Source organism: Sceloporus undulatus, chromosome 4 (assembly GCF_019175285.1).
Source record: "Sceloporus undulatus isolate JIND9_A2432 ecotype Alabama chromosome 4, SceUnd_v1.1, whole genome shotgun sequence".
Lineage (NCBI taxonomy): Eukaryota > Metazoa > Chordata > Lepidosauria > Squamata > Phrynosomatidae > Sceloporus > Sceloporus undulatus.
The window spans coordinates 85,217,186-85,229,724 of NC_056525.1; the positions used below are offsets into that span (position 1 = coordinate 85,217,186).

Sequence of the window (12,539 nt, forward strand, 5' to 3'; positions counted from 1 at the left end):
CAAATGTCTGAAGTGAATGAGCTGTAGGCATCACAGGCTTGTCTGCAACAGAAAATGTTCAAAAGTGTTGCATCAAATATGAGCTTTAAAAGAGACTGTTTGAAGTTCAAATCAACCTGCAGAAGCTTCACTGCTGTAGAGCACTCACATGTCTCTTTGTAGTCCTTCCACATCATCATACACTTCTTCCATAGCTTCCACTGGATTGGGAGCTGTTTGACCCAGGCTTGCTTTCTTTTCATCTGCTCTCAAGTTTTCCAGGCACACATAACCATCTGAAACTGTAACAGAATTACCTTCTATAAGCTTCCCTGAATTCAGATAGAAGACATACATGCATGATGTGGCAAAGCAGAGTGTTGCACAAACAAACAATACTGAATTCTGCAAATATGAGGGAAAGCCATCAAGAATTTGACAGGGTTTCTGTAGATACCTACTCAAAACTTACTGAAGAACATGGCAGGGGGTTGGACTGGATGGCCCTCGTGGTCTCTTCCAACTCTTATGATTCCATGATTCTAACAGTCAGCCACCATTTACAGTCGCTATCATCCACTTTATTTCCAGTGGGCTGCTGCCAGGACTGTATTCAAAAATCTGCACCAGCAGTGGTCTCTTGAAAGTCATTCTCACCTGACATAACATCATGTTTACAACCAGTTTACTGACCACAAAGTCAACATGTAGCTGATGAACTTGGCACAGGCTGAATTCTCTCTCTCCCCCCACACATTGCCATCATGTTTAAGTAACATACAATTAGCACTAACCTGGCCAGCAACCATATAAAAGAATATATGATGATGATACATTGTTCTGAACAGTGTGTTTCAGACAGGGAACACCGAGAATACATAAACCTCAAGGAGACCCCAAGAATGAAGTGAAGTTAACATATTTTTCTGTATCCCTTAAACCTACATAAAGAAGGAATATACACATATGTTCACTTTGCCTGACAGTTTTAACATTGTGGAAGACAAAGAGATAAAAGAGGAACATTTATTAATTAAACATTTTGGCAATAAGGTAGATGGTTCAGAGATTTGGAAGGAATGGAGGGGCAACAAATACGTATTTAACCCAAATTTGATTAGATTAAGAAATGAATTGATTTTGTGTTATGGTAATAACCTCTTATGCTCTATAACATGACATATAACATACTTAAACTGAAATACTTCAAATCTAGATTCTCTGCTCTTCTGCTGCTTCTTTTCACTTAAGAGTTTGATTTGTATTGATTATTGATAGTGTTATGACTACAGAAAGGAAAATGTGTATTAGTATTTGTCTATACAGTTTTATATAATTCCGTATGATGGGTAATGAAATATAAAGAAATTTAAACACTTTTGAGAAAACGGTGTGGATCTTAAGCAGCAGCAACAACAGCAGCAAAAGTGCCACCTGTCTGAATGGCACACAGCAGGGGCTGCATTTGTAATAAATAAATAAGGTGATCATTAGAGACATATTTATTTCCAAGTTTTGAAATAGAATAAAACAGCCTTTAAGGGATGGAACTTTAAGGGATGAAAAAGAGAAGAGATTCCTACTATTCCTATTGGATGAAAACATCCACACAAAATATTCTGTTAAACCCTTTTCCATAGCCTCCAACATTTCACAGATAACAACTGAGACATGTGTGACCAACGACCATGAGAGTGGTCAAGATGGCTAAAGTTATCATTAAGGAAGAACAAAAAAGCTAGGAGAGACTACAACAATTTGCTTTTACTTGAACCTATGGGGTGGGCAAGATTGTGCCCTTCCTCTCAGCTCCCCTTTGCTGAATTAAATTAGTGAAAACTGCTTTTGCACTTTGAACTCAGTTTTCTACAACTGGTGCAAGTTTAGGACAACAAGGGAAAGTGGAAGGAGGAGAGAGTTGCTAGGATATTTTAAAAGCAGTTGAAAAAGTAGTTTGCAAGGAGATGTGAATGAAAGGTATAGGCAGGTTATGTAGAAGGTAAGAGAGGGGATGGAGGAAAATGTTAGTAAGTAAGAAGAATGGAAAATGATTTGGTAGATGGAGGAGGAGAAGGATTATGGAAAGTTGAATTATCTAAGGAGAAGGTACTGGGAAGGAAAGAAGAGAAGAGAAAAGAAAAGAAGAATGGATGAAAGAACCAGAGAAATCTCAAGATATAACACAGTGGAATATCTATGACCCTCAAGTATCATAATTTATGTAATTGGAAGATGCATGTTAAGTGTGATGTTTTAAATGATAAATGATTGATCAGATTGTTTGGTGTTTTTTAACTAATAAAAATTTTTAAAAAAGAAAAAGAAAAAGTAGGACAACAAGGGATTAATCCAGACTGTCCCTTCCAAATCAGAACAGGAAGGGCATGGTTTCCACACCAGTCTTTTGCATTCACATGGATTCACATGGCCTTTGAGTAGTCTAACCCTCCCTACACAGCCAATGATCTCATTCTATGTTCTCTCCACTGCCATGCAAATCCTGCTGAGGAAGACTAATGATTTTTATTAAGAGACTCAAATACATCTAACAGCTGAGTTAAGCTTTAGCACAGTAGTGTTTATACTTGGTAGAGATGTAACAGCATGAAACAAGCCCAGTTTCTAACTCTCACACACTGGGAGACTGTTTTGTATTTGAAAGCAAAGCAGGTTACATTAGCAACAAGAAAGTTGTCTGAGAAGTTTCACAAATAACATACACATAAAATTAGACTCAATCCAAACTTTTGTCAGTGAACCAAACCAAAGGAGGAGGACTTAATGTATACGACAAGATAGGTTTTTGCACAGAGGAGCTCTAGAATTATACTATACCCACAAAAACATGTATATATAGAGTCCTGCTCTATTTTCAATAATCTAAACCTTATGGCTTAGATAAACAAATGGTACCTCTTTAATTTTTTTTAAAGCACAAGTTCAGCTGAGTTTCACATTTTTCTACAACAGTTCTATAGAAGATTTGCATTGTCTATCCCAGCAGGAAATTACTCTGCTCCATCCACATCAGGGGTGAGTAATTTCTGCAACTCACAGAGGCCTACAGCAACCCTTAGGGTTTTTTTTTTTAAGAAGCTGTTCTTGGGGTTGGGGATAATCTAAAATGTTCTCACAAAACCCATGGAAAATGGGGACCATTTTTACCATATCTCCCTAGGAGATAATTTAATCTTGGTCAATTCCTTGCTGAAAGTAAAAGACTCTCCTAGGTTTACAATGGGTTGAGAAGGCAAGACTAGGGCAACATTACCCCTATACCCCTTAAAAGTCTCTTTTCACATGCTCATGGAAATAAAGGAAGGAAATTTAATTAGTGAACAAAATTAGTGGAGGGATGTTTTAGACCTCAAAGGTCCCACAGAGGCCCAATGTATCTGTGGCAGTTATCCATCCCTGCTCCATATAGGTCTCATTCCCACTTACCTCTTGATTTGCTTCCTGCACCAATTCCTGAAACCAGTTCAGCAAACAGCGTAGTTCTCACTATGTTTGCACCGGTTTCAAGAATTGGTGCAGGAAGTGACAGCTGCAGCTTCCCTGCCATGCCTCCCTCCATCCTTCCTGGCCATACCAAGCGTGGAGGAGAGGCTGAGGTGGAAGGCTGAAGTGGAAGGAGAGAGGCAGGCCGGGAGGGCGGAGGACTGAGGACGGAGCATGCTGCCAGTGGGAACCAAGACAGATTCAAATCCAATTAGATTCCACTTGGTTCCCACTTGACCTGAAACAATTTATTTTCAAATAAATCGATTCAGCCCCAAAAACACCCCATTATACCAACGACTTTTTGACATGGGTTAAATGGGCAAAAACCATGCCCCCCCCCTTTCCAAATCGCTTCAGGGATTCAAATTAAGTGGGAACCATCAGGATTTACACTGGATCAAGATCTGGTTTAAACCGTAGTGGGAACAACCCCATAGTTTTGATCCACAGTTCTCAACACTTCTAGCCAGCATGACCAATGACAGGGGATTGTGAAAATTGCAATTCAGAAAACAGCTCAGGTGCTGCATTTGTCTACTACTATTCTTTATGTAAAGCCTTAATATTTTTTCCCTTATTGCCAACAGCAGGGCTGAGGCACAGTGTTCCTTCTCTAAAGCCACATACTGAGTTTCTGGTAGATATTATTTGAACCAAGAACTTCCTGATTTATAGCTTGACTTCTTCACCATGTCTCAATACGCGATCCTACAACTGCACCAGAACTTTCAGTCTGGATATACTAATCAAAAGCAACAAACTCCTCAGCCATCTGGATTTATGCCTTTTCAACAGAATTTAGGGACATGCTTGCCTTGGCATAAAGACACCACTGATCTTAATAGTAAAGCAGAAGCAATAAGAAAACTCACAATTTTTTCTTAGCCTTGTTCCAGGGAAAGACTGTGTGGTTTCCTCTTGAGGCATCTGCTTCTCACTTGTATGTTCTCCATTCATTTTTGGCTTTGTGAGGATAGTGCCATGATCTCTAATCTAATAGCAAACATATTAACATAAAGGTTAAAGGCTTTTCAACACTTCAGGCTATAACAAGGAAAGACTTAAACTTCTTCTACCACATAACTAAAAACAGCCTAAACTGAGTACTCAGTGACCCCTCATCCAGAAACTGAACAGACCTAGATCCCTTCAGTACAGTTAACTGCAGAAAACTAGGAGCAAACATTAGACCCCCCCCCCAGATTGTAGAGGCCACAACCACTATTGTACTTGCTCTTGCAAATAATAATAACAATAGGAAAATTGTTCCCAGTCTCTGAGGGAGATGAGGGAATTGGGGGGGGGGGTATTCTGCAGCAAACAACTCTTTTGTGTTTTGGTTGTTTTGCAAATGTTTGTTTTTACTCGCCAGAGGCCAGGGCCCCGGGGCATTTGAGAGCTTTTTTGAAAAATGCAAAAAACACTTTTTTTTACTGGGGGGATGCAAAAATCATCCTGGGGGGGGCAAACTTTGGCCATCCTTGTTTTACTGCAAGCTTCAGGCTGTAACACAGGATTGAATTCTTTTCATATATCAAACCCTTAAGGCTGGAATTGTATTGAAGGTGTATCCACACTGCAGAATTAAAGGAGTTTAACATCACTTTAACTGTCATGACCTTATCCTACAGAATTCTGGGATTTATAGTTTGATGAGGCCCCAGAGCTCATGTTGAAGTTTTAAGAATTATGAGGTATTTCTAATTAACATGTATTTCTAATTAAAAGGATATCCTGCACACTTTTCTCAAAAAATTGGCAGCAATAATGTGAGACTTGGGATTTGCTCTGACCAAAAATCCACAACAATTTAAAGTTCTCAAATGGAGAAATACAACTTCAAGCCCCTTGGGCTAGTGATTTAATACAAATGTTCTACTGATTCCTATGTTGTTTTACAGTATATGTTCCTGGCACCCATCAAAAATTGAATAGGACAAAGAGGATGATTATCATGGGTCCAGATGAAGGACTGACAAGTTATCCACAGATCAGACTGTTGAAAATATTAATGGAATGTGAAAAAGGAGAATATTAAGGGGAAAAGCTGAAAGGCACCTCAGTCTTTCTTTGCTTGCCTTCATTTCTCCTGTACCAACCAAAGCAGTTTCACTGTCTAATCTTCAGAATTATATCTATAAGTCTGCCAATTAGTCAGTATGGTATATTGGTTTGAGTGTTGGACTAGGATTCTGGGACACCATGCTTCAAATCCATGATTTGGCAAGGAAAGCAACTAGGAAACCTTAAGTCATACTGTCTTAGCCTAAAAGAAATGAAATTACAAATTTTGTCTGAATAAATCTGGCCAAGAAATCCTGTGGTACATTTGCCATAAGTCAGATGACTTTATCACATGGAAGAAAATGGGGGTTTAAAGCGCCATTATCCCATAAAAATCATGAGATCGGGTGAAAGATTTTCACACGACATTGCAATTAAAATGCCATTATCCCAGGAATAACCAGGTAATAAACATCAATAAATCATTCATATGTGTGAAAATCTTCCCGCGATCATGGGATAATGGCTCTTTAAGATCTCGATTTTCCCTCTGAATTTTCCCCATGGGATAAACTACAGAGCTGACTTGAAGGCACATAACAACAATGTTTAGCAATATATATATATATATATATATATATATATATATATTCAAACAGAAAATCGTAATACTATTTTTCTTCTGTTTACATATACCTTGGCTATTTCTTTACTATGTTGTTTCGGTATGTCATGATTCCAGAGTGGTCCTCTTTCTTTTGTATCCTTTTTTTCAGTGCTAAAACATTAAACAGATAAACAAGTTGCCATGCTACAATATTTGCATATTATAGGTTCTAAAGAACTATCAAAAGATATTTGTGCAGATATATTTGGAGTAAGACCACTGAACACATATATATCTAATCTTGTAGGTAGGTAGGTAGGTAGGTAAGAGGACAGACAGACCCTTATTGGGGTTATTTATCTCAGGACTTCTAAATAAATGGAATAGTAAAAAGTCATGCATGTTTCCATACTCCCTGTATCTTAATACCATACATCTCTCTGTTGGTTGGACTTTTGTGATTGAACTTCAGTGCTGTTTTTCACATATTTCCCCAATGGCATGGTTCAAGCCATCATGTTTTGGTAACCACCATCAAAAGGTAAAGAATATATGGTAACCTGAGGTGGCCGTAATAAAAGCTAGACTCTTGCCAGCTTTTATTAACAGAATTACTTTCTCACCATTTGAGCAATTGCTAGCTGTGCTTGGGGTACAACTTAGTCTACATACAGTATGTGTAGAAACTTTCCATTTCACTATGGGAGTCATAGTAGCCTACATTAAAGCCCCAATATCCTTCAAGTAAACCTAAATCATTATTCTTTTAAATGAGACTGTCTTGTCAGCTTCCCCAAGGTTCTATGTAATGCTGATAAGACAGAAGGAGCTTCAAGTGGGAAGATGCATTGCAACCTGAGGATGTCCCTGAATTAATGGCATCAGTAGCTAGAGCGTACCTTGTACTGGGTGTGAACTTTCCTAAAGAATAATGACATAACACAAAGGCATGAATTACAATGGTTATCTAAATTGCACTACAACAATAAGCTTTATATAGGACTGGCTTTGAAGCTTGAAGCTGCAACTGGATCTAAATGTGTCTGCACTGGCACCAATTTTGTTTTAATCTAGGCAGACCCTACAAGTTAAAATGATGGTTCCAATCTGTGAACCCTCAGGCATTATGGATTCAAAATACCTTAAGAATCTCTTTAAGATGGAATATCTCCATCTACTTAGATCTTACCTACAGTTCCTGCTTTTTGGGAGATGCCTATTTGACAAACAAACAGGACTTTGTCTGCAGTGGCACCAAAGCTGTCAGCTGGCATTTAGTCCATTGACAAATCAAATGGCCCTCTTCTGAAGGATTTTTAGTTTACCTTGTAATCTATAGGGTGCTTTGAAAATGTGGTATGTTGTCACTCAATATGTCTAGTTTCTAATTTTCTAGTGAAAAATGTGTGGTGGTAAGAAATATTTTAAACAAATACATGACATCCACACCATAATTCAAACCATCTTCTTTTTTCACATTGTGCTAACTTTTAATAATATATCCAACTGGTGATGGGGTTTGCTGCTTCTCATTTTGCATGCCAATCTCTTCTGTATGTGCTTGGCAAGGAAATATAGCATAACTAAAAAGTGAAATAAACCCCAAAAGTGATTTCTAATGGTAAATTACTAATACAGTACTAGTTTGGCAAGAGCTAAGCTATGAGCAATTCAAAATTGTTAAGAGCAATATCATTGTCACATATACTTACACATTTCCAGCTACCATTCACAGAACTGTTGCTAGTCTTTGTGTTTCCTTCTTCACCACAAATTTTCAAATAAAAAGTAATGTTGCTATAATTACTGCAGTGTCTTAGTACCCCAAAAGTAACATTGGGATTTACAGATATAGCAGTTTTCTAAAACTTCTGCAGACTCTTTGGAAATAGAAGCTTGATGGAGTCACCATTTGGATTACTTAATGCCTTGCATAGCAGTTTCTGTTTATGTTGTCATCAGAGGACACAATTTACTCATAGTTCAATAAGGTTGTGCCTCATTCTATAGCAAAGCTGGTGGAGATGGGGAAAATGTGTTGTTTTTAAAGTAAGAATTTTCCAATCCTCACTTTATGAATTATCTGTAAAGAACTTGAGAATTTAAAAAAGCTGTTCATCCATTCAGCCTTCAGTACTGATACTCAAGTGCTTAGCTTTTAAAAGTCTGACCTTCATTGCATCAACATTCAAACACCATTTGTGGCACTGAATTTAAGTTACAAAATCGCTTTTATAGGTCCTGTTCATTTTTATAATTTATGAAGGAGATACAAGGCAAACTGCTAGGCCCATGATATACAATGGGTTAGTATTAATGCTCTCCACTGACGCCCCCTTGTCATGGGTGAGAGGCTCGCGTACCCTAATGAAATTGTGAGCTATGCTGGCAGTGGTATAATAGCCACCGATAGGGCCTCCCATGTCAGACAGGTCACAACCAAAGGGTCTGACCAAGAGCACCAAAGGGCGGGATGGGCTCTCTAGCCTTATGGCAACCATACTAGGAGAAGGAAAACTCTAATCCCAAACCCGGGCAGATGGTGCTCGTCTAACCCTGTAAGGTCAACCATCTAAGAGAAGGAAACTCTAATCAAACCTACGACCCGAGGACCTCGCTGCCACCATCCATGCTTGTCAAGGCCTCAGCAGATGAACCTCTGGTTTAAAGGGTGAGGTCAGTTCCGTGCATGCTGCGCTCCAGCAGAAAAATCCATTGCACAGGCTTGAAGAATACATCCAACTTCATGCTATTGAGGACGCAGCTGTGCTGGGCATGACACATTTCCAGGATGAAGGACCATCACCTCCCAAAAATAGTATTCTATGGTGAACTCACCACGGGTCAGCGTAAGAGGGGCGCTCTAAAGAAGAGATACAAGGACTCCCTGAAACAACATCTCAGGCTTGGCCAAACTGATCACCAACAATGGTCCGCCCCGGCCTCGCATCGGGAGGTATGGAGACGCACTATCTATGATGCTGCAGCGTTTTTTGAAAGCTCACGGTGAAGAGTCTCAAAGAAAAATGACAATGCAGAAAGAACCACAACCTGGAAACATCACCCAAGGAGACTTTCTGCTGTGCTTTCTGTAACTGAACTTGTTATCTCGGATTGGCCTTTTTAGTCATCAGCGCACTTGTAGAAAGTGCGGGATGAGTCCTTCCTGAATCTTCATTCACAAAGAAAAGCCAGAGAGAGACAAGGCAAGAGCCTGTGTGGTGTAGTAGTTTCAGCACTGGACTAGGACAATGAAAGACCAGGGTTCAAACCCCTGCTTATCCATGGAAAACCATTGGGGGAATCCTGGGCAAGTCACATTATCTCAGGCTGCATTTGCACTGCAGAAATAATCCAATTTAACAATACATTTAGTACCATGGCTCAGTGCTATTGAACTCTTGGATTTATAGTTTGTTAATGCATCAGAGCTCTCTAACACAGAAGGCTAGATGTCTCACAAAACCATAATTCCCAGAATTCCATAGCACTGAGCCATAGCAATTAAAGTGGTGACAAACTGATTATTTTTGCAATGTGGATGCAGCCTCAGTCTCAGAGAAAGGCAAGAAAACCCTGTGATTAGTTTGCGTTAGGGTCACCATAAATCAGAAATGACCCAAAGGCACATGAAACAGGTACATCACATTCCTCTCCATACTTGGACAACTAATAAAACTTTTGAATTTGGCCAGTGCAGATGGTTAGGAAATTTGTTCAGTACAATTTCCTATAAGAACACCCCCAAACTAACATTTTAAAGGATTTCAAAATCTAGCACAAAGTAAAGTATGTCTTTCTTTGATAACCTCAGTATAGGTCAGACGCTCTGGCACTTTTAAATGAAAACATGTTTCAGGAGACTATAAAGCTGTGCTTTTTATGTCTATTGGAAGTTCTCTCCCTTAACCTAGCATTAACAAGTATATTTTGACTAACAAAATTAATTTTAATCTTTATAATGCTCTAGATTTACTCTGGATGCAGTAGTTCTTTGACAGAATGAGGGTGAAATCCATCCAGAGTTTCACAACAAGCTCAGAAACCCAGAAATTTGGTACTCCTTTCATCTTTCTCATGTTATCATGTGCACAGTAAGCACACCTTCTACATTTCTTTAGCCACACATCCAGAACAGAAAACAGGAAATTCACCATCATCACTGGAGACTGGCTAGCTAATCTGAAATGCCAATAAATTCTCTTTATTTCAGAGGAGGAGATTTAAGCCCTTGTTTCAATTCACCTCTCCCAGGTCACAGTACTCAAATTATTCAAATTGGGTAGGATTCTGCTACCCTTGTTGCATATATTATATATAAGAATAATACTGCACTGTAGATTTATTCCAAAATCTCAACTCTGAAGATGCCAGACACAGATGCAGGTGAAATGTCAGGAATAAATTCTTCCAGAACATGGCCACGTAGCCCTAAAACCCCACAAAAAATATTTCAATTATTTATTATTACATTTGACTAGGCAAACCACAGGTGAAAAGTTAAATATGACTTCACTTAGAACTGTTCCTGGTTACTGGCCCCCTTGGATTCAAAACTGTTGTGGGCCCTGAGGATATTAGGCAAAGCCAAACTTATGCCCTCCAACATTTCACAGATGAAAACCCAGACACTTGTGGCCAGCCAACATCAGAGTGTGTTTAAAATGGCAAAAGTTATTAGGGAAAAAAAACACAAGCCAGAGAAGACACAGCAGTTTGCTTTTGCCTGAGCATACTGGGAAGGGACAGATTCTTTGTATCTATTAACCTTTCTCCCATTCTGAGTTAATTGACTGCAGGCTACATTTGCACTTTGAACTCAGTTAGCAGCAAGTGAAATAAACTGAAAGGAGAGGGGGAGAGAAAAACTGGGATGTTTTAAAAGCAGCTGAAAAAGTGGAACTACCCAGGACTAATTGGAACTACCCCTGCTAAATTTGGGTGACAGTTAGAGGGTATACACAAACTAACATAGGCATCTGCTGAAAATTTGAAACTGTTCCTGCCTGTGCTGGCTTGTCTCTTAAAGTATCAGAACATAACAACCTTCCATAGTGTGGTGAATTATATGCATTCATTAACTATTAGGGTAATAATGAGTAGGATCTCTGGACTGCTGGGTGAGCTTCTAAAATGCTGTGAGCAACCATTAAGAAGACAGAAGTCTGCCAAGAAATTAGAGATGAAAGGGTGTGTAACTGCTTCATAACCTACATGATCTTGAGGAATACATAAAACATATTCAGTAGCATTTCCTTCTGCACCAAGTTCTTTTCTTTATTGTTTTTTCAAAATATAAAAACATAATATATTAAAAATACAAAAGAAGGATGGAGGGAGAAAAATAAATGTGACATTTCATACATATTTGCAGGAATCTCCAGATATTAATTCAGTTTCACCTCAAAAGGAAAAGAAAATCCAGTTGCTAGGTATCTTAATTTGTTTTTTCAAGAAATAAGTAAAACTCTAGAAAGATCACTCACCTGGGTGTGGCAGCAAGGAAATTTTGTTGCCATGCAAAACACAATGAAGCAAGCTTCAGTTTTCAGGAATCTAAGGTCAGGTCACTCAGAGGATTAGTGTTGTTTTTCTTGAAGAACCATATTTACAGAAGAAACATCAGTGTTTCACGATGTTCTATGCAATAATGGCCAGAAGCCAATAAATTATGAAGGTGTTCCATGTGCTCACTGAGGTGCACATACATGCCGTTTTCCCTTTTGGGCTCACTCTGAATGACACCAAATAGATGTCTGTTTTTAGGCAGTTTTGAGGGGCCTCTTTTTATCATGCATGGTAGAAGCAGGTGGGCAAAGCAAAAAGGTATAGCTAACAACAGGCCCCTGGGATTCTAGCCAGTATTTTACATTTACAGGACTCTTATTGAAGTTGATTAACTTTAAACTGGAGACTTTTCAGAGCTAGCAGATCAGTGTGAAATAAAAAGGGAGATCTAACAAGGAAACTGTTTTTACATCACATGCATTTACTACCCCAAATAGCTTGGCATTCAGCTCCTAAGGTAATTGTCACCACCATGTATTTTCTTACCAGGATTACAAAAGCGCTATTGTGCTAGTCTAAACTACTGGGCAAGTGGTTGCACTGCCTAGATCAATGCTAGTCAAAGTGGAGGTCCCTGGACTAGTGTCATTGGACTTTATCATGTGGTGGAAAAAGAGGGAAGAAAAGAGCACAATCCTGGCTAAATCGGGCAATTGAGAGAAAGATTTTCACATGATGTCACGTGCAATCAGGAGCTCTCCCGTGAGTAACCTGCAATGCTCCGGCAACAAACCATTCACGGGGAAGTCCCGTGAATGTATTCACGATAGTGGGAGTGAAGCATGATTGCAATAGTGTGAAAGTCAATCACACTTCATTAGCACTATGGCACAAATAGTTAGGGATACCGAGAATGCATTGCAGTGGTCGCAATCCA

At 39.0% G+C, this 12,539-nt stretch overlaps 1 protein-coding gene across 4 annotated transcripts in view; it reads right to left on the reverse strand.

Annotated features, from left to right (window-relative positions):
• The window catches only part of FYB2 (FYN binding protein 2), a 55,180-nt gene that overhangs the window by 19,960 nt on the left and 22,681 nt on the right, over positions 1-12,539 (reverse strand). For all 4 annotated transcript variants that reach the window (XR_006103552.1, XM_042463749.1, XM_042463751.1 and 1 more), the window contains exons 5-8: positions 6,184-6,265; positions 4,356-4,476; positions 149-281; positions 2-42 (exon numbers count right to left, since the gene is read on the reverse strand). Coding sequence is in view for 3 of the 4 variants with exons in the window: in XM_042463749.1 (XP_042319683.1) it covers positions 2-42; positions 149-281; positions 4,356-4,476; positions 6,184-6,265 (377 nt within the window). In the remaining variant the exon portion in view is untranslated. The remainder of the gene's footprint in view (position 1; positions 43-148; positions 282-4,355; positions 4,477-6,183; positions 6,266-12,539) is intronic.